At 37.2% G+C, this 26,820-nt stretch overlaps 1 protein-coding gene across 3 annotated transcripts in view; it reads left to right on the forward strand.

Moving 5' to 3' along the window:
• Positions 1–26,820, forward strand: part of ALCAM (activated leukocyte cell adhesion molecule) — a 231,252-nt gene that overhangs the window by 201,955 nt on the left and 2,477 nt on the right. The window contains exons 10-15 of one of the 3 annotated variants that reach the window (XM_059886023.1): positions 622–757; positions 863–1,000; positions 4,009–4,137; positions 5,993–6,031; positions 6,321–6,438; positions 25,200–25,315. In XM_059886023.1, coding sequence (XP_059742006.1) covers positions 622–757; positions 863–1,000; positions 4,009–4,137; positions 5,993–6,031; positions 6,321–6,438; positions 25,200–25,287 — 648 coding nt within the window. In that variant the 3' untranslated portion in view covers positions 25,288–25,315. 3 annotated transcript variants of the gene reach the window in all.

Below are 26,820 nucleotides of genomic sequence, written 5' to 3' on the forward strand. Positions count from 1 at the left end.
AGAAGCTGCAGTTACTGTTGTTGATTAAATAACTCATATCAGTAGTGCTGATCAATGTTGCCTGCCTGTTGGTAAGTTGATGGAAATGGAAAAAAAATTATAGTGTACAAAGACCATATAATCTTAAGATTGTGTTTGGTTGCCTTAGGAGCATTTCAATTCCTGGTAAATAGTATTATTTTCTATATATAAAATTATTTTCAAAGTTAAATGTTGCATTTTATTTGTTCATAGAAATTTTAGTATAGTAAGCCATTTAAAAGTTTTCTTTAAAAAACATTTTTGTCTTAATTGTTCTGTAATAGATTCCATGTCTTGATAACTGTCTTTAATATGGTAAGATTACTACCCTATTTACAAGTAAGGAAGCTGAATCTCAGAAGTTTATGAACTTGTTCCAAATATAAATTCAGTAAATGGAAGAGTCTGAAATAAAACTCTGATTTGTCTAACTCTAAAAGTTCAGAGGAAAAAGGAAGTCTATTTGTGAAAGCATTTGAAGTTAAGAAAAGAAATTTTCATTAGACCCAGAAGAATAATTTTAGTCTTTATTATTATATAATAAATACATGGAGAGCTATAATTGTGCCATGTGACATAATTAACTTTTTATTTAATCAGGATAACGTCAAGCTTCGATCTAGCCCATCATTTTCTAGTCTTCATTATCAGGATGCTGGAAACTATGTCTGTGAAACAGCTCTGCAAGAGGTTGAAGGATTAAAGAAAAGAGAGTCGTTGACTCTAATTGTAGAAGGTAATAAAATACGTGAGCACCAATTCAAAATTTTCTTTGAGAATTTAATATCTGTTTCTTTTATGATCTCAGTTCAACATCTTATTTTAATTGTAATATTTTTAGGAAAACCTCAAATCAAAATGACAAAGAAAACTGATCCCAGTGGACTGTCTAAAACAATAATCTGCCATGTGGAAGGTTTTCCGAAGCCAGCTATACAGTGGACAATTACTGGCAGTGGAAGTGTCATAAACCAAGCAAGTATTTGTCTTCTTGTTGAGTGCTGTACTTGGTGCAGTGTAGGGTTTTATTTAGGTATCTAAACTGTAAGCTAACATTATCAACACGAAATTCACGCTATGTCCTCAGAGGAAGCTTTTGCTAACTTCTCCCAAAGGAAGACCGTAGCTCAAACAGAAATTTAAAATCCTAGGGTCATGGAGCATGGAAGACTTATTTTGTTGTGGTCAGTATCTGGACAAATTAAGAGAGTAGTATTGACATACGTATATGACCATGTATAAAATGGATATCTCATGGGAAGCTGCTATATAGCATAGGGTGCTCTGTGATGACCTAGAGGGGTGTCATAGGGTGGGGGGTGGGAGGAAGTCTCAAGTGGGGGGATATATGTATGCTTAAGGCTGATTCACATTGTTGTACCACAGCAACCAACACAGCATTGTAAAGCAATTATCCTCCAATTAAAAATAAATTTTAAAAATATATAAATTAGGTATTACCCCATGGTCACTAATTCCTGAAATTTGGGTGATTAAAACATTAAGGTATATATTACCTACATCCTGAACTTCCATATCTCAGTATAAGTGGCCTCACTTACACTTTGCTTACTTTTATGCACATTATGGGTCATTTCTTCTTGAGACTTGGCCCTGGGGAATGGTGAAGAACATAGTCACTGTGAACATATGGTCTGATCTGTGTGTACTGGGGCCAAAGTATGGCTAGCTAAATATATAGTATCTAGGATGATTTCTGCTGAACAAACTTGTATGTAAACCAAACAGTAATATTTGTACCTTTGTCACACCATTTTAGTTTGCAGTAGTAGAAGGCTAAGAATGTATGAACACTACCAATAATTTTCTCTTTGAAAAAAAAATATGAGAATCTGGCTTATCACAAACTGTTCAGATATGTAATCCCATTAAATTGCCAGTCAACTTGGGTTACTGACATACTGGTTAATTCCATTCTCTCCACAACAGTCTTCATGTCTCTCTTCTCAGTGGAGCCACTTAAAGATTCCTCAGGAATACCCCCATGAGCCATTTGATTATTTGAATCTTCTGTGTTCCCTCTTTCCCAGCTTTAGACTCAGTTGAAATCTGAGAAGGCATGCATAAACCAGAATCATAATTTAAAGTGTCCACCCTTTCTCTGTCTAGGGAAGGTGGGCTAGTGGTCCAGCTTATGTAGTCTAGTTTTGCAGAACTTGGTGAATTTTGGCTCTTTCAGCTATGCGTGATGCATGTTTACTTGCATAACTCAAGTATGGAATGTCCCTAAAGGAGTGGACACAAGCAAATGCTTCCTGATTTGGTTATATGTGATGGGACACACAAGCAAGAGAATATGCCTGAGGATGACAAAGAGGCTCTTGATTTCAGAATAAAGACCTGAATTGCTAACAATGTTTAGATCTCTTTTTTAGCATCAAAAATGACTGTTTCTATTCTACTCTATTCTTTTTTTTGCTCTCTAGTTCAATTTAATAATAATTATATCAAAAAAACCTTTTGTTTCTGGATAATGCAAACATAAAAAATAGAAAAATAAGTATCAGATAAGTGTTTAATGAAGAAAAAGGTGCAAAGATTTAAAAGGTCAACCTAGAAATAGGCAAAGGCATTTTGTAGAGATAAAGTAATAAAAACAAAAAAAAGTCATATGAGAAAAGTCCAGTGAGAAAGTCATATGAAAAATACTGGTGGGAATTGGAAAAATAGCAGGGGAACTTACTATGAGGATAAAAATAATAATCCATTCTTCATTGTCAAGGAGAAGGATTGATTCTGGCCCACTAGGTGATATGTTATTTTTCTTGTCCTAGGCTTGTGCTGATCCAGCCATAATTTTTTTATTTGTTCCTTCCTCAATCACATGGTGAATCTATTATTTTACAACTGCTGATACCTCTGTCCCACCCCTATCCCAGGGACTCCATGATATCTCTAATCATGAAGCTCTCTCCTGTCCTCAAGGCCTTTACAATGCATTTGAGAAGAAAGCACATATAGAGCAATAGAGGACTAGAGGACGTGGTGTGTATAATATGTCTCAGAAAACAATGCCAGTACATGCTTGCTTTAGTGGAGTTGGACTGAGAATCCAGAAGAGAGTAATGTGAATTGTCTCTTATGTTTGAAGAAATTAAATAGCAGTGGTTACCCTCATCACTAGTCACTGAAAAAGAACCCATCCTCTGTATTTAACTCAAATAAATTGAGAAAAAGAGTCTGGTTTTCCCATGAGAAAACCATACATACCTATGCACGTATGTATCATGGTTTAAAATAAAAGAATTCACCGTTATAGTGGAGGGGAATGAGTTTTGTTGTTTAGTCCACAAGTCACGTCCAACTCTTTTGCAGACTGTAGTCCACCAGGCTCCTCTGTCCTTGAGATTGCCCAGGCAAGAATATAGGCAAGAATGCTGGAGTGGGTTGCCATTTCCTTCTCCAGGGGATCGTCCTGATCCAGAGATTGAACCCACATCTCCTACATACATCTCCTGCATTCCAGGCAGATTCTTTACTGCCGAGCCACCAGGGAAGCCCTAAACATAGGAGAGCAACCACCCAACTTAGGGCATGAACCTATCACCCTGGGATTAAGAGGTTCATGCTCTACTAACTGAGGATGTAGTTTACAAATAGAATTAAACTCATAAGTTTATTAGAAGAAAACTGGTGATGAGTTAATCTCTAATTATTTTGAGATAGGTACTATCATGCCAAAATATAAACTAACGAGCATCTATTGAAAAAGAACAGCTTAGTTTAATTATTAAAATTAATAATAGAAACATAAAGAGAAATCCAAGTATGGATTCACTATTCTTTTTCCTCTCTGATGTAGTTATAAACCTGAAATGGTCTCATCTATGAACTTACATATACCCTTGCATGCCAGATAATGCCGCAGAGCACCGCACCTATCTTGTTTCATTCAGTGTTACTCTTTCCTATGTTTTTAATTCATTTCCATTTCTAAAGCCATTTTCCTTTTCTTTTTCCAGACAGAGGAATCTCCGTATATCAATGGCAGGTATTATAGTAAAATTATCATTTCCCCTGAAGAGAATGTTACATTAACTTGCACAGCAGAAAACCAGCTGGAGAGAACAGTAAACTCCTTGAATGTCTCTGCTAGTGAGTATTTCCTTTCTGGCATTAAAAAAAGTAAGAAAATTTGAAGTTATTCTTCATTAGTTTAAAATCTTCAATTCCATCTTCCTGTACTGCATTATGGTAAGTTTTATTTATTTATTTTGCATTTGGTATCATCATCATAAGGTTCTTTTTTTTTTCTTCCTGGTGTCTATTCTTTACAATCCTTGTCTTGACAGTTAAATCATTTCATGTTTTATGGATCAGAGACTTTATCTTGTACAGGAATATTTCCAAGATCAACAGAGGATAAGGACTATGTTGCTCTTACTTAATCCATGTTTTGTGTTCAGATGATTCAAAGATTACCTGAAAACATTTCTCTAACAGTTTTAATTTTAGTAAATTTTTAATTCCCTTTAATCTATTATTTTTCATTTCAATTCTTTGTGGTATTTATCCTATTCTTATTTTGCAAAGGAATGCCACATGCATAAAGTCACTCAGAAAATTGGTAGTAAAACTGATATCAGGAATCCAAAAATCTAGTTTCAAAAATTGATGCATTTGAATATCAAATTTGAATCATAGGTTAAAAAATCAAACAAATTAGATAATCTCAGAGAAAGTGAAAAAAAACCTGTCAATGCTGAAATCAAGGTAATGGATACCAATAGCTGCTTCTTTATTTAAGTTGAAGTTATCTCTCATCTTCAATTCTATAATTCTTTATTTTGCTGTGTTAGTCTTAAATCAGGGCTGGCCTAGACTGAGACTCAAATCTGGGCAGGATACCAACTGACTCTCCAAACTTTCATTCTTCAGTCAGTTGGAATTCTCTATGTGATTTTAGCAAGATAGAGATATACTGGCTAGGAATTAGCTGAAGCTAGGAGAAAATAATTTTCTAAAGATAATGGCCCTTAACAGAATATGACTGGAATTAAAAAACCTTTTGGATTGACAGGAGAAAAGAGCCAAATGAATTTAACTCTAAAATAGGAGCATTGACTTCTCTGAATTCAATTCAGTGAGTATTGATTTGTCCTACCTAAAAGAGAAGTTATCCTTTCTTCCTGAACACAAGTCTCTCTTTTTAATTCTAACCCACTGAACAGTGGCTTATAGACCTTGCAGTGGTTTGATCAACATTTAATACCATCATTTTCAAAGTCAATGAGCACCTCCTAAAATTCCAATATAGTAGGTATGAGGAGGGGTCTAGGAATCTGCATTTTAACAATGATCACTGAAAATTCTGATGGAAGCCCATGTTCATAGAAAAATATTTATTTAGTCTAATATTAAATGATAATCCACCACAGTGACAATCCTCTAAATGGGCCAAGATCATCGTGCTATTAGTCATTTGGAGGGTTTTTACAAGCATCACATATATTGCACCTTCACCTCTGAGATGTCCCCAGCTTTAACCACCACTCCTACCACTTTGAAAATGTCTCTAAGTGGCAAATTTCTGACACTAGAGTATGAAAATAAATTCTCCTTCACCGAGGCAGGAAAATTGAAGTTGAGAAACACTACACTGTAGATTCCATGCACTGCAACTTGTTTCTCCTAAAAAAAGAAATCCTATTAAAAGGTGGTAGATAGTGGGAAAGTTATGGATTTCAGATTAATACTATAGCTTGTCAGTTGTGAAGTTTTCTATGGTAGATCAATACCTTTGCAGTTTTAACTACTGTCTTTTCTTTAAAACAAGATGAATTTCTTTGTACGGAAGTTCATGCTTTATTAAATGTAAGTTTTTCTACCCTCAGCTGTAGAATAGATATTTTATCTTTGAGTATTATTACATCATACTATAATGGTAAAGGTGACTTTCATATATCAACAAATTTTGTTTTTAATTTCATATTAACATTTTTCATTTCAGTAAGTATTCCAGAACACGATGAGGCAGACGAGATAAGTGGTAGGTACTATGCTGCCGGCTCTTCTTCCTTGACTATCTGCTCAAGATTTATGAAGTGTCATTGCATAAATAATTTTCCTAGCTGCCACATTTTGATTTGAATTAAAATAGCAAATGAGACAAGATAGTAAGAATGCTAAAATTTTAATCCCTTAGAAGCACAAGTTTGCATGTTACTCTTAGTAGTGAGCCTTGGTCATTTTTAATCAGAAATAATAACTAGATTGACTTCTTTTCAGAAATGCTTGGCATTGTCTGTAATTGCATGGGCTTCTCTTCTTTGTTGTAGATGAAAACAAAGAAAAGGTTAATGACCAGGCAAAACTAATTGTGGGAATTGTTGTTGGTCTCCTCCTCGCTGCCCTAGTTGCTGGTGTCGTCTATTGGCTATACATGAAGAAATCAAAGTAAGTTGAAGAAAAAAGATCTTCATTGTTCATTGACTTTCACAGGGAGAAAATTCAATGTGTTCATTATGTTTATTTCAGCTGAGCATGTAAATTTCTCTAAGAGGAAAGACATATTGCCCAAAGTCAGGCTGATAACATTTTGCTTCAGCTCACCGTGGCTACATTACCAACACTGGGGACATGGCTTGGAGTGATTTCACACGTGTCCCCTTATTTTTTTCAGTCAGTAGTCCAAATTGAATTATCTTATTTTTCTCAATGCATAGGTAGGTTTTTAAAAAGCACATAGTCCCTAGGAGTCAGCTATTCTGAATTGTTTGATGGAGGTTTGTGGACATTAATTAAAAGTGGTTAGTATATCCCATGGGGACATCAGGTGTCTTTACAGTGACAGGCCAGCAGCAAAATTGTTGGTGAGGTCAAGCTGCCTTGCTGTCACTACTCCTCTTAGATTCTAGTTAGGTCACTTTGTTTTATAGGAGGATCTAATTCAGAGGAAAAGTCATCATTATGCTGTGTTGAATTAAAAAAAATGATTAAAGTAATAAAATTACTTTAAAAATGACTAAATGGTGTTTAGATTAAAGATTATTAGAATGATACAATAATAAATGTAGAGTCAACTTCACAAATCATCTAATAGTGTTTTATAATGAAAATCCAATAAACAGTTGTTGTTCAGTCGCCAAATTGTGTCCAACTCTCTGGACCACATTGACGGCAGCATGCCAGGCTTCCCTGTCCTTCACTGTCTCCTGGAGTTTGCTCAAACTCAGGTATATTGAGTCAGCAATGCCATTCAATCATCTCATCCTCTGTCGTGCTTCTTCTGCCCTTAATCTTTTCAAGCATCAGGTTCTTTTCCAGTGAGTTGGCTCTTTGCATCAGGTGGCCCAGTTGGAGCTTTAGCTTCAGCATCAGTCCTTTCAGTTAATGTTCAGGGTTGATGTTCTTTAAGATTGACCAGTTCAATCTCCTTGCAGTCCAAGGGACTCTCAAGAGTCTTCTCCAACACCACAGTTCAAAAGCATCAATTCTTCAGCACTCAACCTTCTTTATGATCCAACTCTCCCATCTGTACATGACTATTGGAAAAGCCATGGCTTTGACTATACAGACCTTTGTTGGCAAAGTGATATCTCTGCTTTTTACTATGCTGTGTAGGTTTTTCATAGCTTTGCTTCCAAGGATCCAGCATCTTTTAATTTCATGGTTGCACTCACCATCCACAGTGATTTTGGAATCCAAGAAAATAAAATCTGTCACTGATTCCACTTTCCCCCTTCTATTTGCCATGGGGTGATGGGACCAGAGGCCATGATCTTAGTTTTCTGAATGGTGAGTTTTAAACATGCTTTTTTACTCCTTCTTTCACCCTTAACAGTGAAGATTCTTAACATACACATGTGCCTAGTACTCCTCATTGCCCCAGCTCTGACCCTAGATTCAGATGCAATTGGACAGAGATGGAGTTCTTGCATTGCATTTTATAAAAATTCTATTAGTGATTCTGTGGCATACCCTTGGTTTCAATCATGAGTTTCAAACCCCTGTATCTTATAAATGAGGAAATTGAATTTTACAAGGGAATGTGTGTAGCTTGTGGTAACTTTGGACTTTATTTTGTATTTTCTTGATGTTTTGATATAACCCCTATCAACAACTCAGGTTGAGTTAACTTAAAATCAAAAGAAAAAACAGACTGAATCAGATCCATGGTTCTACTCTTTACAGATACAAATTTCAGTGAAGTAATATTTGAACGGATCTGCCATCAAAGGAAGGTAGTAGCTTAGAATTTTTAAACTCACATAATATGAGCATGGATTGAGTTCTGCCTTGTTCTCACAGTCCATCTCTGAAGTAGATAATCTTATTATACATATTTCACTTTGGAAAAAAACTAAGGCAGAGAATGGTTATAAGGCTTGCTTAAGATCATATACTTGTAAGCGACAGAATTATATTTTATTTAAGGCAGTAGTGTTTTATAATCTTGGTGTTTAATTCCTAAGTCTTATTTTCTCTCATTATGCCTTACTTTTTCTCTCTTCAGAGAGGCAGAAACACATTCCTGTTGTGTATTGTAGTTGATATGCATGTCCACTCTCACACTAGGGCATAGCCACTGCTAGTCTTAGCACTTTAGTCCTCAGTCTTAAACAGTCCACACTATCACTTGATAACAAATGTGGGTTTTTTTCTCAGTGAACATTTTACCTACAAACTCTTCATTGTTGCTTTGTACCCATGGTTTCCATGGAAAGCTTAGAAGACTGTCTGTACCATGTAGAAGAGAGGAAATGCAATTTCCCAGAGGCAGTATCTATCTTATTAGATATTCTCCTTCTATGTGTCTAAGTTTCCCGACTATCAAAATCTTATCCTTCCTTTATAATCTATAATGAGGTGCTCACAAATCTAACAACTTGGCCTCTAAAGTATTTTGGTTTTATTTATTTAGGATTTCTGAAGGTAATTTTTATTTAGGGTACTTCAAAGTAATTTTACTTCTTAAAGAATAAAAATAAAATTTCTCTGTATCCTGAAATTTCACTGAAAAATAAACAGCAGTCTTGTACATTATGATCAAATGAATGTGAAATTCATGGCACTCTCCAGTGTCCTTAATCATCCTACTCTGATTGCCAATATTTCATCATATCCTATTTGTCTTTCTATGAATAGGAAAAAAATGTGTGTGGAGGGCAGGGAGGTTGTTATGTCATTGTATATTACCATATGGTAACCCAGAATTAAAATCATGGGTAAATAAATGCTGGACATTTAGCTTCATAATGTCTTTAGTTTAAGGACTAAGACTGCATACATTTCTTTTGAAGTCAGTCAGTTCAGTTCAGTCGCTCAGTCGTGTCCAACTCTTTGCAACCCCATGAATTGTAGCATGCCAGGCCTCCCTGTCCATCACCAACTCCCAGAGTTCACTCAGACTCACGTCCATCGAGTCAGTGATGCCATCCAACCATCTCATCCTCTGTCGTCCCCTTCATCTCCTGCCCTCAATCTCTCCCAGCATCAGAGACTTTTCTAATGAGTCAACTCCTCGCATGAGGTGGCCAAAGTACTGGAGTTTCAGCTTTAGCATCATTCCCTCCAAAGAAAAACCAGGGCTGATCTCCTTCAGAATGAACTGGTTGGATCTCCTTGCAGTCCAAGGGACTCTCAAGAGTCTTATCCAACACCACAGTTCAAAAGCATCAATTAAGTACTTCAGTTAATTAAGTGTTTATTTTACCATCTGACTTGGACATTTGTCTAAATAACTGTTATTTATTGAAAAGTGCACCAACTTTGCTAGAGTCAGTATTATTGGTAATCAAAATAAATTGCAGTTTTACCTCAAGCATCAAAGTGTTTTTATTAAGACTTTGCAGAACTCTTCAGATTTGCTAAGTGCTTCACATTTGTGCTCACTCAGTCATGTCCAACTCTTTGCAACCACATGGGCTGTAGCCTGCCAGGCTCCTGTATCCTTGGGATTTTCCAGGTGAGAATACTGGAGTGGGTGCCATTTCCTTCTCCTAGAAAGTGCTTCACATTCCTGACTAGCTTTTTTACTCCCCTCTGAGATAAGCAAGCATTTTTGCTATATGAGTTATTGTTAATACTTATGCCCAGAGTAAATGCAGATTCATAATAAGAGCTTTCAGGTTAAGAGTTCTTAAGTCTATTTTTGGGTCCACTATACTCCCTTTCTTCCTTTTCTTCTAGGTAACTTCACCTTTACAAATCAATATGAGTTTCATTTCTACGTTTAGCTTAATTCATCACCATTTTATATGGATATGAGAGAATTTAATAATAAAGATATGGTTCAGACTTTTTTTCTCAGATACCTAAAGAAATATACCCCTGTGTTTACCCTCCTGTGAAATGATGCCGTCAAAAATCTTAGTGAGTCACACATTATTACAAACAACTTGTAGCAACAATTAAATTAGTTCTTTGCACTAGCAATTTAATGTCAGTGGAGAGAGAAATGAGAGAAACAATCTTTTATGCCCAAGTAGAATGGCACCCCCTCCAGTAGTCTTGCCTGGAAAATCCCATGGATGGAGGAGCCTGGTGGGCTGCAGTCTATGGGGTCATGAAGAGTTGGACACGACTGAGCGACTTCACTTTCACTTTTCACTTTTATGCATTGGAGAAGGAAATGGCAACCCACTTCAGTGTTCTTGCCTGGAGAATCCCAGGGATGAGGGAGCCTGGTGGGCTGCCGTCTATGGGTCGCACAGGGTCGGACACGACTGAAGTGACTTAGCAGCAGAATTTGAGTACAACATACCTAATGACTACTCAAAAACCAGGAACTCCCCATTACATTCATATGAGATACATATTTTTATATCTATTTTTAAATATGGAAAACTGCAGCAGGAAATACTTAGCAGTGGTGCTTGACGTTGTGATATGGTATGTTCATTGCAGAATAAGGACTCGTGCTTTCTCTACTGTTTTGATTCATATAACTGCTCACTGGAAATTTTTTTTTTTTGAGATATTTTGATAGTGAGAATAGATAACTCATCATTTCCTGCCGGGGTCCAGCCCCGGCTGATCCAGGGTATTCGAAGAAGAGACGGCATAGGCGACCTATTTATTTAAATATTTATCAAAGATATAAAGAGTAATAGAATGAGGATAGCTCAGTAGGAAAATTCAGTGGAGAAAAGAGGCTGAGTAGCTTGGTTTACGTGGGAGACCAATAAAACTTCAAGACAAGAAGTTTGCACCACTTACGTAGGCCGCAGGCGTCCTTCCGTTCTCCCGAAGGAGAGGAGACACTGAGGCCTCCCCGGTCGGATCTTAGAAGCCCAGGCATAATTAGCAAGCATGGCGGGTTCCGCGCTCCAGATGGAGACTCAGCCAGAATTTGAGAGAGAGAGCGACATGGGGAGACCAAATTTCAGTGAACAAGGCCCGCACTTTATTTTCCAAAGTAGTTTTTATACCTTAAGTTGTGCATAGAGGATAATGGGGGAAGGGATGGAGTCATGCAAGGACAGCAGTTCCTGGTCCTAATTGAAGCCAGGCTTTCAAACTTATCATATGCAAAAGTTCAGGTGAATTATATCATCTTGTGGCCAGGAGGTCTGTTAACATTTTAAGAAACTTATCTTTTTCTAAAGGTGATTATTCCAAAGTCAGGCACCAGCCTCCAAAAAAGCATTGGACAAAGCTGCATTCCTACAGGGCAAAGGTGAGGTGGGCTCAATCAAGAAAAGAATTAACTCAAGGGTCCAAGGTTACAAACATTGAGGCTACTACTTACATTTCTATACACCCATTATATCAATCAATACACTGCCAAGGACACAGTAGGTAAGGGGTATGGAGACTTAGCAGCAAACATTGGCCCAATAAGTGAAAAACCCTTCACCAATACAATTTCTAATCAATCTTTTAACTACTCAAAGGAATCTGTGTTTAGACAGTTTAGAACATCTCCTGCCTCTCACAGTTGGGAGGCTCTGAACAATCCCATGTGGCCGGAAAAACCTATTCAGGTAGGCTAGAGGATTTCCAAAGGAGTTTGTAGGTTAAACACTGTCACACCCAGGAATTATTAACTGGAGCTGTAAGCTAACTCTTTTTTCAGAGAGAGGTAGTGGGGGACAGCCCCCCGTAAAGTCAGAGGTGTAGGTGAAAGCACAAAGCAGAAAGTAGGCAGACTCTGGTTTTGGGGGTAGATGCTCGAGAATTTCCAGGGGGACTCCTGAGGCTTGATCCCGCCTTTGCGTATGCCGAGCCTCCTTCCTCATGACCTTTGTCATGGGCAGAGTTCCTCACGCTGGCTCCCGGCAGTGATAGAATTCCAGTTGAGCTATTCCAGATCCTGAAAGATGATGCTGTGGAAAGTGCTGCACTCAATATGCAATATGCAATATGCACTCAATATGCAATATGCCGGATCCCAGCAATTTCCTATGTATGCAGGGTATTAACTGTCATTTCCAGGCAAAAGATATTAACTGACTAAACCCAGTTCATATCTAGTTGTTTAACAGGTGAAAAAAAGTGAAAATATTAGTCATTCAGTCATGTCCAACTCTTTGCAACCCAATGAACTGTAGCCCACCAGGCTGCTCTGTCCATGGAATTCTCCAGGCAAGAATACTGGAGTGAGTAGTCATTCCCTTCTCAAAGGGATCTTCCTGACCCAGGGATTGAACTTCAGTCTCCTACATTGCAGGCAGATTCTTTACCATCTGAGCCATGTTTAATAGGAAACATGGAAACATGAAGACCTAGACCTAGAGATAATTCAATGACTTTTAAAATTATTTACTCCATTCACTCCATCATATTCTCTGAACATTGTTTTTATATCTGGAGGAAGTTAAATGTTACTTTTTGAGTTCTAAATTCTCTCCCACATTTTTTATGGTATAAGAACTACTGAAAAATTGAAAGAGTCAGAGATAAAGGAAAAAATGTAAGGCAGCATGATGTAGCCACAAGCTTATTCAGAAGTATATTAAAACCATAATTTCCTGATTGGTTACATTTAAGAGACCCTTGGCCACCATACTTCTTATCACTAAACTGAAAGTAAGCACCAACCAAACCTTTATAATCTCAAAATACATGTTGTATGGATCTTGGAAATTTACCAAGAGATTTATCTTTTGCAACTGTGAAACTCATGACTATTTTCATGAAGTTTTTGTACAATATGAGGACAATGTGGAAGTCTAAAATTCACAAATATCTTTTGTCAGTTCTGCCTTATATAATGCTTTACTATTCTCCTACTGTCTTAGGGGAAAAAAACCAGGCAGTCCTAAATTGGCAAAAGACTAAAGAAGACTAGTCTTTAACCTCAAAACTTTAAGAAATATGGTTATATTAAGCCTTTCTAAAACTCTTCTCATTAGTATCTCTTAGTATATGGAAGAGGATCTTGCAAGAAATTTAATTTTAACTGAATTCTATTTTCAATCAATATTCTCTCTAAAATCAATGTTCCCATAAGGAAAGATTGACTCCCCGCTGAATGACTTGAAAATACAGGGTTAAAGGACCATTTATGGTACATTTTGAGTGACTTTCCTAGTGTATTACTACTTAACTGAAATCCTCAAAATTTAATGAGGTAAGTTTGCTGCTGCTGCTGCTGCTGCTGCTAAGTCGCTTCAGTTGTGTCCGACTCTGTGCGACCCCATAGACGGCAGCCCACCAGGCTCCCCCGTCCCTGGGATTCTCCAGGCAAGAACACTGGAGTGGGTTGCCATTTCCTTCTCCAATGCATAAAGTAAAAAGTGAAAGTGAAGTCGCTCAGTCGTGTCCGATTCTTAGCTACCCCATGGACTGCAGCCCACCAGGCTCCTCCGTCCATGGGATTTTCCAGGCAAGAGTACTGGAGTGGGGTGCCATTGCCTTCTTAAACATATTTCATAGTATCTAAGGCTCAGTGAATATTACCTGCCCAAGTTAATGCATGCAGTATATTATTCCGTATCCCGTATAAACTTTCAAATATATTTTGCTGCCTCACAAGGACTTCTTTGGAATTAAAACTTCATCTCTGACTTTAATTGCATGCTGGCATTTTATGTAGTGCTAGGGGTTGGAGGATGTGTTTTCAAGTGCAGAGCTGATGTGGCCTCTTGCCTTATATTAGACATCAAGCTAATCCAAGCTTTGATTTCTTTTTCCTTCACTACCGCATAGCCTGGCAGGCAGCCAAAAGAGGAATAAAAGACAATGCCCCATTATTCTATCAAAGCATAAATAATAGAAGAGACTAAATAGGAAATAAGACAATGTGGGAATGCTTGAGTCCCCATTCAGTCAGTCACAAGGTCGTGGCCCCCCAAAAGAGCAGAAGTGTCCATGGCCCTGCTCTCTCCTACTACATGTGAACTGAACCATTTCCAGTGGGAAGAGATAGCATCAAAATTTCCATTTTTATCTCTCTTTGAGTGCTTAGTCCCTCAGTCCTGTCTATCTCTTTGCAACCCCATGGACTGTAGCCCACCAGGCTCCTCTGTCCATGGGATTTCCCAAGCAAGAATACTGGAATGGGTTGCCATTTCCTTCTCCAGGGGATCTTTCTAACCCAGGGATCAAAACTGCATCTCCTGCATTGGCAGGTGAATTCTTTACCACTGAGCCACCAGAGAAGCCTGTCTATATACATGCATTTCACTTCAGTTAAGTTCAATTCAGTCACTCAGTCATGTCTGACTCTTTGCAACCCCATGAACCACAGCACGCCAGGCCTCCCTGTCCATCAGCAACTCCTGGAGTCCACCCAAACCTATGTCCATCGAGTTGGTGATGCCATCCAACCATCTCATCCTCTGTCGTTCACTTCTCCTCCTGCCCTCAATCTTTCCCAGCATGAGGGTCTTTTCAAATGAGTCAGCTCTTCGCACCAGGTGGCCAAAGTATTGGAGCTTCAGCTTCAACATCAGTCTTTCCAATGAACACCGAGGACAGATCTCCTTTAGGATGGAATGTTTGGATCTCCTTGCAGTCCAAGGGACTCTCAAGAGTCTTCTCCAACACCACAGTTCAAAAGCATCAATTCTTTGGCACTCAGCTTTCTTCACAGTCCAACTCTCACATCCATACATGACCACTAGAAAAACCATAGCCTTGACTAGACAGACTTTGTTGGCAAAGTAATGTCTCTGCTTTTTAATATGCTGTCTAAGTTGGTCATAACTTTCCTTCCAAGGAGTAAGTGTCTTTTAGCATTTCACTTAATTTGTTTAATTTCATGTGTTTTTTTTTTTAAATCATTGTTTCAAAAGTGAAGGGAAGTCCTATTTCTCAAGTTTCTGCTTCTGCCCATACTGTTACCACATTACCCACCTAAAGGAAACACCTAAATTACCCACCTAAAGGAAACGCCTAAATCACCCACCTAAAGGAAATGCTTTGAACCATGATGCTGAATACATGCCAGTGGCATCCTGCTTTTGTGCACATTCAGTGTTGTTACATTTATTTTGATCCACTGATCCACTGACATAATGGTGGTTCCCATATCTGCTATTGCCCAAATGAAAGGCTGTCTTCTATTTTTCACTGCCAATATTAGGATTTCCTGTTTTGGTAGAGAGTTTCTTCGGACAGTCATTTGAAGAAATGCTAAAGATATCAAATCAAAACTTTAAGAAGTCCAACTATTCATTTTTCTTTATTTCCTTCTTCAAACCCCAAAACTGCTGACAAATGTCCTTCAGAGATGTGGGGCTTAGAGCCCTCCTCTCCTCTTCTAACTCTTTATTAAGGTTAGCCTAGGGGGAAGCTTACTTTGCTGAGAGCTGTGACCAAGGAATAAAGAAAAATAACTATTCTCATGGTTATTATCCTGATTACCTGCACAGGTATCAATGGCAGGTTTGCTGAGAGTGGCAATTCCACACTGCCAGGGTCCCAGTTGTAAATACCTGTGATCCTGGTGCCCTTCTGTGCTGTGTTCCAGGCATGCTATATAGTAGAAATCATAGAAAATGCCCTTTTAAACTGGGAAGTATTAATAATTCCTCATGTTGCCTCTCAGTTTTCAAATTTGTTATACATATGCCTACATTTGGAAAACCTAAAGTCCTATGAATTCTTTCATGTATGAGTTATTATACATGGCTATTGTTTTTATTTTCCAAATGTGCAACTCTGTTAGAACACTTTATGTATCCTTTCAAATGACACCACATTCCAAGATTATGATATATTGGCTATGTCTGCCATTTCTACCCCCTTCACTTTTCCTACCTCCTTTATCCCCTTTTAAATTTATGTTAGTTGAGCTATAGTTGATGTATAACATTGAATAAATTTAAAGTGTACCATGTGTTGATTTGATACATTTATATACTGCAATGTGATTTCCACTGTAGCATTAGTAACATCTCTATCCCATCTCTTAGTAACTCTAAAGCAAAGGCACATTTAGAAGACACTGCTGGATTTAGTTCCCTACCTTCTTTCAAAGAGATCTGGTAACAAATTTATAGTACTGGGGAAAATCTCACAAAAAAGTTAAAGAATCTTCTAAAATGTTACTTAAAAGCAACTTGAATGCTTAACAGCACTGCACTTACAGAAATAACACAGAGGAGTAGTTGAGAGAGAGGATTGAACTCTCTTCGGCCACTCAGTAGCTATGTGGCTGGGCAACAATCCAGGACTCACCATTGTTTTGAGTCCCTGTCACTTCCTGGGGACTTTCACATATATTCTACATTTATCCTCACACCAGCCCTAGGAGTAGACCTACTGTCCCCCATTTACAGAAGAGCAAACATCTTAAGAGGAGGGACTTGTCTAAGGACTCAGCTCACACTTGACACATGAGGATTAGAACTCAGGTTTACTAACCTCAGGGTTAAGACTCTTCTCTCCACTTTACTGATTAGAGGGTCACCTCCAGAGCTTCTTCCAATATTAATTTGTTATTCTATTATTTAAATTTTATCTCATTTTAAAATTATAAAAAAGTTGACTGATGCATAACTCTCCAGACAAGTAATTGTAATAATTTGTATTTTAACCGAAATGCTCATTGTTTATAAATGCCTTAACCTCCTTCCTTAAATCAATCAACTTAAAAAAAATATTGACTGAAAATATTGCTCAAAAGAATGGTTTAAATAAAATTTTGTTCTCTTCCAGTAGTAGATAGATTTCTAACCTGTGTAATGCTTTCAAACCGCTAAAATTTCCAAAAATTAAAAAAGACACAGGGAGAGGGTGGGGAGATTTGGGAGAATAGCATTGAAACATGTATAATATCATGTATGAAACGAGTCACCAGTCCAGGTTCGATGCAGGATACTGGATGCTTGGGGCTGGTGCACTGGGACGACCCAGAGGGAGGGTATGGGGAAGGAGGAGGAAGGAGGGTTCAGGATGGGGAACACAGGTATACCTGTGGCGGATTCATTTCGATATTTGGCAAAACTAATACAATATTGTAAAGTTTAAAAATAAAATAAAATAAAAAAAAAGACACATCCATAAAATTATATTTATTTTTACCACATCAAGCTCTAAACTGAGCCCAAAAGTAATCAAGCCCAAGAGTAAGTTCTAGAGTTTTTTTCCCAGTTAGAGAGAGCAGACTCTCAGTAACAAAAATTTGTAAAATCTTCAAGTAAATCTTACATACATGCACTCAGTGAATACCTCCCTCCCCCAGCAGCAACACTAATTTATTTCTATTTAAAACATTTCACAGTGGTTAACACTTGGCATATTTGTATAACTGTGTAACTTGGCCCATAGATCCTGGAGCCAGACTACTGGAGTTTGAATCCTGGCTTTGCTGTTTGCTAGCTGTGTAACCACAAGCAAGTTTATTAGTGTACTTCAATGTAAAACAGAGGTATCCTAAAGCTATTATGCCTCAGTGTGCCCCAGGCCCTTTTCTAAATGCTTGGCCTGGGGCACAATGAGGCATAATAAGAGTTTTAGCAGTTATTTTTTTTTGGACAGTGAGATTAAGAAAAGATGGGAATTTTTTTTCCTTTTTTTAATTTTAAAAATAATCAGTTTGAAGTTGCTCAACTCTCCTTCTACAAACATATTCTACAAATATGTTTCATGTTACCCTTAACAAACTCTTTTTCATAATACCAAACTGTAAGCAGTGATTCTTAGCCTGATTTTACCTGACCAATATGCTGAAAAATATTGTGATTTTCCCTGAAAATCACAACTTCCTTAGAATTCTAGTCACTCCCTTCCTCTCAAGACCCCCTTCTTTTATTTGATAGAATTTTTTGAAATCACAGAAATTACCCTTCATCCCTACACAAATACTAAATCCACCTATAAAGTGAGTAGAATTGGAAGTAGGAATGGTATCCAGTTTCTCATTGTACTTTTTGCCTGATTCTTGCAATTCTTGGCCATGAGGATAATGCTTTAGTTTTTCTCTATATAATAATTTTATATTAAGGTAAAATTTGCTTACATTTAATATGTAATTAAATATGTTTTGGTAAATGTATACACCATTGTAGCCATTATTCCAATCATGATATAGAGCACCCCATCACCCCTTTGGAATTCCTTCCTATACAGCCCTGTCATCCTTTTTCCCTTAGGCAATCACTATGCTGATTGCTATCAAAAGTATTCTATTTTACCTATCTGTGAAAAAGCAGCTGGGCGTGTTCTGACTTTATACTGTTGTTGTTCAGTCACTAAGTTATGTTTGACTCTTTGAGACCCCGTGGACTATAGCATACCAGGCTTTCTTGTCCTTCACTATCTCCCAGAATTTGCTCAAACTCATGTCCATTGTGTTGATGATGCCATCCAAACATCTCATCCTCTGTCGTCCCCTTCTCCTCCTGCCATCCATCTTTCTCAGCATCATGGTTTTTTCCAATAAATTGGTTCTTTGCATCAGGTGGCCAAAGTATTGGAGCTTCAGCTTCAGCATCAGTCCTTGCAGTGAATATTCAGTGTTGATTTCCTTTAGGATTGACTGGTTGATCTCCTTGTACTCCAAGGGACTCTCAAGAGTCTTCTCCAACACCACAGTTTGAAAGCATCAATTCTTCGGTGTTTAGCCTTTATAGTCCAACTGTCACTTCCATATACGACTACTGGGAAACCATAGCTTTGACTATAATGCACCTTTGTCAGCAAAATGACCTCTGCTTTTTAAAACACTAGGTTTGTCATAATTTTCCTTCAAGGAGCAAGCATCATTTAATTTCATGGCTGCAGTCACTGTCTGCAGTGATTCTGGAGCCCAAAAAAAAAAAATCTGTCACTGCCTCCACTTTTTTCCCATCTATATGCCATGCAGTGATGGGACCAGGTGCCATGATCCTAATTTTTTGAATATTGAGTTTTAAGCCAGCTTTTTCACTCTCTTTTTCACCTCTTGTCAAGAGGCTCTTTAGTTTAGACTTGATAGTGGTGAACACTAATATCATAAGGAACAGTAAAAGGAAATACATAAGAAGTGTAATAAGGCCAGTTAGTTCAATTCAGTAAAAGAAATATATTTTGGGTGCCTACCTTATTCAGACAAGAAGGTATAAGTAAAACATGGTCCTTACTATCAAGGAGTTTACATTCAAGTCAAGGAGACTAAAGAGATTGACCACATTTGAAATGTTACAGGACAGATGCCTGGAGACCGGGGTGGAGACTCTATGATGGGAAGAGCTGGATCTCTCTATGTTTAAGGTCTGGAGAAAGCGAGACATGTCAGAATCTCAATCAGAAGCTTGAGAAGGCCATGACTTAGGGATAGGGACAAACCAGATGTGGACTGAATCTTACTAAAACTGCAACTGAGCTTCAACCTAGCTCAAACCCTGACCGAATTGAAGTCATCCTATCTGCTCACCTTTCTGCTTAACAAAGTAAAGGGGGGACCTTATTTGATGGAAAATAACATTGTGTGTAGACTCTTCTATTATTTTGTATATGGTGTCATGCAAAATAAAAAGGACTAGATTTACAAAGAGTCAAGAAAATATAATCAATAATCAAGAGGAAAAGCAGACAAGCGGATCTGTGAATTATTTGGGTATTGTAGTTAACAGACAAGGATATTACTAAAACTATAAATAATATATTGAAAGTGAAAGAAAGATGGCCAAAGGAGATGGAGTCAAAAATTGAAATTAACTTTAAAATATTTTTTAAAATATAATATTAAATATAATTCTCCTGTATTGCAGTCAGACTCTTTACCATCTGAGCCACTGTCTAAGCCACCATATTACATTATATAATATTAAAATATATATTAAAATAGGTCTGAAATATATTAAAATAGGTTAGGGTTTGGGTTATTAAAAATATGTCTCTGGTAGATAAATTTAGAAGTAGATTGGCCACAGCAGTACAAAAGAGAAGCAAACTAGAATACAGATCAATAGAACACATAGAGGTTGAGGCACAGAGAGGAAAAGAATACATAGGATGCTTAAGAGAATAAGAGACACGTGGGACACATATAAAGGTCTACCTTATGTATCAACATAAGTGAAATCCCAGAAAGAATAAAGAGTAAGAATGTCCATCATCAATGAAATAAATCAGCCCAATAACAAGCTATACAGTAATGAGAATGAACAACCTGGGATCATACTTATTAGTAATTACCTTAAACGTAAATGGGTTGAATGCCCCAACCAAAAGACAAAGACTGGCTGAATGGATACAAAAACAAGACCCCTACATATGTTGTCTACAAGAGACCCACCTTAAAACAGGGGACACATACAGACTGAAAGTGAAGGGCTGGAAAAAGATTTTCCATGCAAATTGGGACCAAAAGAAAGCAGGAGTCACAATACTCGTATCAGATAAATTAGACTTTAAAACAAAGGCTGTGAAAAGAGACAAAGAAGGTCACCACATAATGATCAAAGGATCAATCCAAGAAGAAGATATAACAATTATAAATATATATCCACCCAACATGGGAGCACCACAGTATGTAAGACAAATCCTAACAAGTATGAAAGGAGAAATTAACAATAACACAATAATAGTGGGAGACTTTAATACCCCACTCACACTTATGGATAGATCAACTAAACAGAAAATTAACAAGGAAAAAAAAAAAACATGTATCTATAAAGCTCACTAAAGTAAAGCACAGTAAAATGAGGTATGGCAATAAAAGGCGTTAAATTTATCAAATAAAAAAAATAATAATAAAGTGCTGAAAAATTAAAGCTGTCAATTCTGTAATAGATATTCATTGAAAGTATCTTTTGAAATGGGGGTGAAAACACCTTCAGAGAAATGAAAGCTAAGGAAGCATGCACGAGCTATAAAAAATGATAAAGTCCTTTATGAATGATGATGATATCAAAACAAAACTGGGAAATACAGGAAGGAGTAAAGAGCACTACGAACAGTCAATACATGGATAAACATTAGAAACTATTCTCTTTTCTTAATTTCTTCATGGTAAACTATCAACATTATATTGTGAAATTTTTCAGAAAAAAAAAAAAAGAATATGGTATGACATAGTTCTGTCTTAGATATTATGCAAGTGGGATGTATACTGAAAATTAAAAAAAATAATAAAAAAATAAAAATAAAAAAAAAGAATCTGATGCTTTGCAGCAATAAAAAAAAAAAAAAGAATGAACAACCTACAACTACATGCAACATAATATGTGAATATCACAAACATAAAGTTGAGTTTAAATAAAAGGCAGATAGAAATGAATACATGTGGTATGATTCCATTTATAACAAATTATAAAAACAGATAAAACCATTCTGTGAAAAATCTGGATTGTGATAACCTTTGGGGAGGTAGCAGTGACTGGAAGGGAGTATAATGGGGGACTTCTACATCTGAAGCCATTCTGTTTCTTGAGCTAGTTGCCAGTTACCAGTTACATTCGTGCATCCACTTTTGAAAATTCATTGTACACTTTTTATGGGTACATTATCTTCTATGGATTTTATTGAGGTTGCATGTGTGCATGCTCAGTTGCTCAGTCACATCCAACTCTTTGGGACCCTATGGACTGTAGCTCGCCAGGCTCCTCTGTCCATGGGATTTTCCAGGCAAGAATACTAGAGTGGGTTGCCACTTCCTCCTCCAGGGGATCTTCTGACTCAGGGATCAAACCCACATCTCCTGGGTCTCCTGCAATGGCAAGTGAATTCTTTACCACTTCACTTCAGTTCAGTTCAGTCTCTCGTTGTGTCTGACTCTTTGCGACCCTATGGACTGCAGCACGCCAGGCCTCCCTGTCCATCACCACTTAGTCACCTGGAAAACTCCATTATTGAGGTTACTAAGACTTTATTTGTTACTAGTTAAGTAACTAATTAAGCTTCTCAGGTGGTTCAGTGGTAAAGAATCCACCTGCCAATGCAGGAGATACGGGTCCGATGCCTTGGTCAGGAAGATCCCATGGAGAAGGAAGTGACAATTCACTCCAGTATGCCTGCTGGGAAAACCCTATAGACAAAGGAGCCTGGTGAGATATAGTTTGTGGGGTTGCAAAGAGTCAGATGTGACTGAGCACACACACACAAAGTAACTAATTAGACAGTAGAACTCAAAAAATCTGTGATATGTATGCAGCTGCTGCTAAGTCGCTTCAGTCGTGTCTGACTCTATGAGACTCCATAGACAGCAGCCCACCAGGCTACTCTGTCCCTGGGATTCTCCAGGCAAGAATACTGGAGTGGGTTGCCATTTCCTTCTCCAATGCACGCATGCATGCTAAGTCGCTTCAGTCGTGTCCAACTGTGTGACCGTATGGACAGCAGCCCACCAGGCTCCTCTGTCCACAGGATTCTCCAGGCAAGAATACTGGATATATATCCATCTACATTTTATATATATATATATAAATATACATATATATATACATATATATATAAATATACATATATACATAAATATATATATATATACAAACACACACCATTACATTATATATATATACCATTACATTATATATATACACCATCTATATTATAGATATGTATATATATAATGGTATATATACCTTTATATTATATATGTAAATTCATATCTAAAAAGCCTCTTGATGAAGGTGAAAGAGGAGAGTGAAAAAGTTGGCTTAAAACTCAACATTCAGAAAGTGAAGATCATGGCATCTGGTCCCATCATTTTATGGGAAATAGATGGGGAAACAGTGGAAACAGTGTCAGACTTTATTTTTGGGGGCTCCAAAATCACTGCAGATGGTGACTGCAGCCATGAAATTTAAAGACGCTTACTCCTTAGAAGAACGGTTATGACCAATCTAGATAACATATTGAAAAGCAGAGACGTTACTTTGCCAACAAAGGTCCATCTAGTCAAGGCTATGGTTTTTCCAGTGGTCATGTATGGATGTGAGAGTTAGACTGTGAAGAAAGCTGAGTGCCAAAGAACTGATGCTTTTGAACTGTGGTGTTGGAGAAGACTCTTGAGAGTCCCTTGGACTGCAAGGAGATCCAACCAGTCCATTCTGAAGGAGATCAGCCCTGGGATTTCTTTGGAAGGAATGATGCTAAAGCTGAAACTCCAGTACTTTGGCCACCTCATGCGAAGAGTTGACACATTGGAAAAGACTCTGATGCTGGAGGGATTGGGGGCAGGAGGAGAAGGGGACAACAGAGGATGTGATGGCTAGATGGCATCACTGACTTGATGGACGTGAGTCTGAGTGAACTCCAGGAGTTGGTGATGGACACGGAGGGAGGCCTGGCGTGCTGTGATTCATGGGGTCGCAAAGAGTCGGACACGACTGAGCGACTGAACTGAACTGAAATTCATATCTGTCCTGTCACATATTATAGGACTCTCTCCTGCTTATGAACAATTTAGAAGACTGTCATTTAAGCTAAATTAAAATTTTTTTAATCACAAATTAAATTTAGGCTAAATATAATTAATGTCCCAATATGAATGAGCTGTATGTCTTTATCTCACTTGGACATAAAACATACACTCTTAAATACTATTAACACTTTTAAGTTGTGATTCTTGGCAAATGAGTTACAGAATTCTATTTAAAGCATAGCATATTCTCTAAAATTTTTCACTTTTAGGGAAAAATGGCATTTTCTACCCCAGCTTCTTTAATCAAGAAACACATCTGGTGTTATATAATTTTTAAAAGTGTAAGTATTACTAGGAATCATTGACTCAATAGACATAAGTTTGAGCAAACTCTGAGAGAAAGTTAAGGACAGGGAAGCCTGGCATTCTGCAGTCCATGGGATTGCAAAGAGTTAGACATGACTTAGCAACTGAACAACAATAACAATTACTAGGAATTATATAGCAACAATAATTTGAAGTACCATCACTGTGGTTTCCCTGATGACTTCTATTTCTCTTAGCATATATGTAATGCAACCCCAGGGTCAAGATAGTTTCAGTGAAATGTGTTCTATTACCAGTCAAGGCTCACAGATGTGGAATTGTTCATCCTAAGGGCATATGTGTATTTGATGTAAAACATTTGCTTTTAAAAGGTACATTAATGTGAACTCTAATATTAAAAATGTTCAGTTGCTCAGTTGTGTCTGACTCTGCAACCCCATGGTCTGCATGGGATAGGCTTCCCTATTCTTCACCAACTCCCAGAGCTTGCCTAAACTCATGTCCATTGAGTTAGTGATGCCATCCAACCATCTTGTCCTCTGTTGTCCCCATCTCCTCCTGCCTTCAATATTTCTCAGCTTCAAGATCTTTTCCAATCTGTTGGCTCTTCACATCAGGTGGCCATAGTATTAGAGCTTCAACTTCAGCCTCAGTCCTTCCAATGAATATTCAGGACTGATTTCCTTTAGGATTGACTCGTTTGATCTCCTTAGGGTTCAAGGGACTCTAAAGAGTCTTCTCCAACACCACAGTTGGAAAGCATCAGTTCTTTGGCGCTCAGCCTTCTTTATGGTGCAACTCTCACATCCATACATGACCACTGGAAAAACCATAGCTTTGACTACATGGACCTCTGTCAGCAAAGTAAGGTGTCTGCTTTTTAATACACTGTCTAGGTTTGTCATAGCTTTTCCTTCAAGGAGCTAGCATCTTTTAATTTCATGGCTGCAGTCACCATCCACCGTCCACCGATTTTGGAGCCCAAGAAAATAGCCTGTCACTGTTTCCATTGTTTCTCCATCTGTTTGTTATGAAGTGATGTGACTGAATGCTGTGATCTTTGTGTTTTGAATGTTGAGTTTTAAACCAGTTTTTAAGAAAAGTTAAATATGTTTGTCAATGTGATAATGTGTATTTAATTCTCTTATAGGACTGCATCAAAACATGTAAACAAGGACCTTGGTAATATGGAAGAAAACAAAAAGTTAGAAGAAAACAATCACAAAACAGAAGCCTAAGAGAGAAATTGTTCCACTTGTCATCCAGGTGGGTAGGCTGTGTGAGGTTTACAAAGATAATTCCCAGGAAAATATGAAACATTCTAGTGGTAAAAGGGAAGGCCTTGACATTAACATGCATTATAATTGCAGCTTTAAAAACAGGAAGAAATTTTTTCCAAAGAAAACTTTGGTTACTCAGAAAGGTATTCTCAGAAGAATGGAATCTCAATGGACTCCCCATCCTCAAGCAAATCATTGTCCTCAGGATAATTGAACTCAATTTAGAGATTTTAACATTCAATGAGCATTTTCAGTCTAATGCCAAAAATTTTGCTGAGTACAAAAAGCTTAATTTTATAAATTGATGTTTTGGTTAGGTAAGAGCCATTCTCATATTTTACTTTAAAAAGCAATTATGAGAACAATTTTAAAATATAAAAATTTTAATCCAAGGGTTTAATATACTTAGAAGGGTCAGTGTATTTATGCAGCCATTTCTCAAATCATTCTAATGAAAAGATGAACAAATTTGTATGTGTGTACACACTTTTCCAAATAGTGTATATATTATATGTATGTATCTATATATGCATATATATGTGTATATAATGTACATATTGATATTATATACATACATATATATTGCATATATCTATATATAATAGCTATATGAATTTGATTTTAAAGACAGTTTCCAAGAGGTATGTTTCCATGGTATTGCCACCTGCAATTTGAACATTTTATTTTTATTTATGTTCTCTCAAGCCAGTCCAACAGAGAAGTCATTTGGACAAATTATTTTTTATGTCCTTGAGAATAAGTGTTACCATACTTTATTCATACATGTAAAAGTCCCCAACAACCACAGTGAAATTTGGTTGATTGTAAGTAAACCACAAGTTTAACAGTTTGAGTAGGTCACCTAAGTTTATCTCATAAAGGAGATGAGAACAAGGGAAGGAATTGAAATTAGAGGGATGCACAAAGGAAAGAAAAATAAAATGACTGAAATAAGACATTTTTAAAATCTGAAAACCAGAATTTCAAAATGATGGGGTGAAAGGAGTAAAAACTGAATTCCTTCCCCATACTGCCTTCCACTGCAGGCCAAGCATGCAGCATTCCCACCTGATTTTTATTTCTGCTTCTCTAGGATTCATTCCTCAATCCTTTATAAACATAGAGTTTGCCTTCTGTTTTCTTCAAAATCAGATAGAGTAAATTCTCAAAGGAAAATGAGCTTGAATACAAAGCCTACAAAATAGGGTGTGATTTGAAGGGATAAATGAGATTTTTAACCTGAAAAGAAACAGAATGAAATATTTTCCTGGAAAACCTTATAATTTTCATAAGAATTAAGCAAGATTCCCCAAAATAAAGACTTTCAACAATTCAGAAAAAAAAATTATTAATCAAAGAGCTGCAACAATACCTGGGATTGCAGCTAGGTTCAGGAATGATAGAGTTTTATAAAAAGTTCTTGTGGGGAAAAAAAAAAAGTTCTTGTGAAGTATCACATTTAGTATAAAGCATATACCAATTGTAAAAAGT

Source organism: Bos taurus, chromosome 1, assembly GCF_002263795.3.
Source record: "Bos taurus isolate L1 Dominette 01449 registration number 42190680 breed Hereford chromosome 1, ARS-UCD2.0, whole genome shotgun sequence".
NCBI classification, from domain to species: Eukaryota; Metazoa; Chordata; class Mammalia; order Artiodactyla; family Bovidae; genus Bos; species Bos taurus.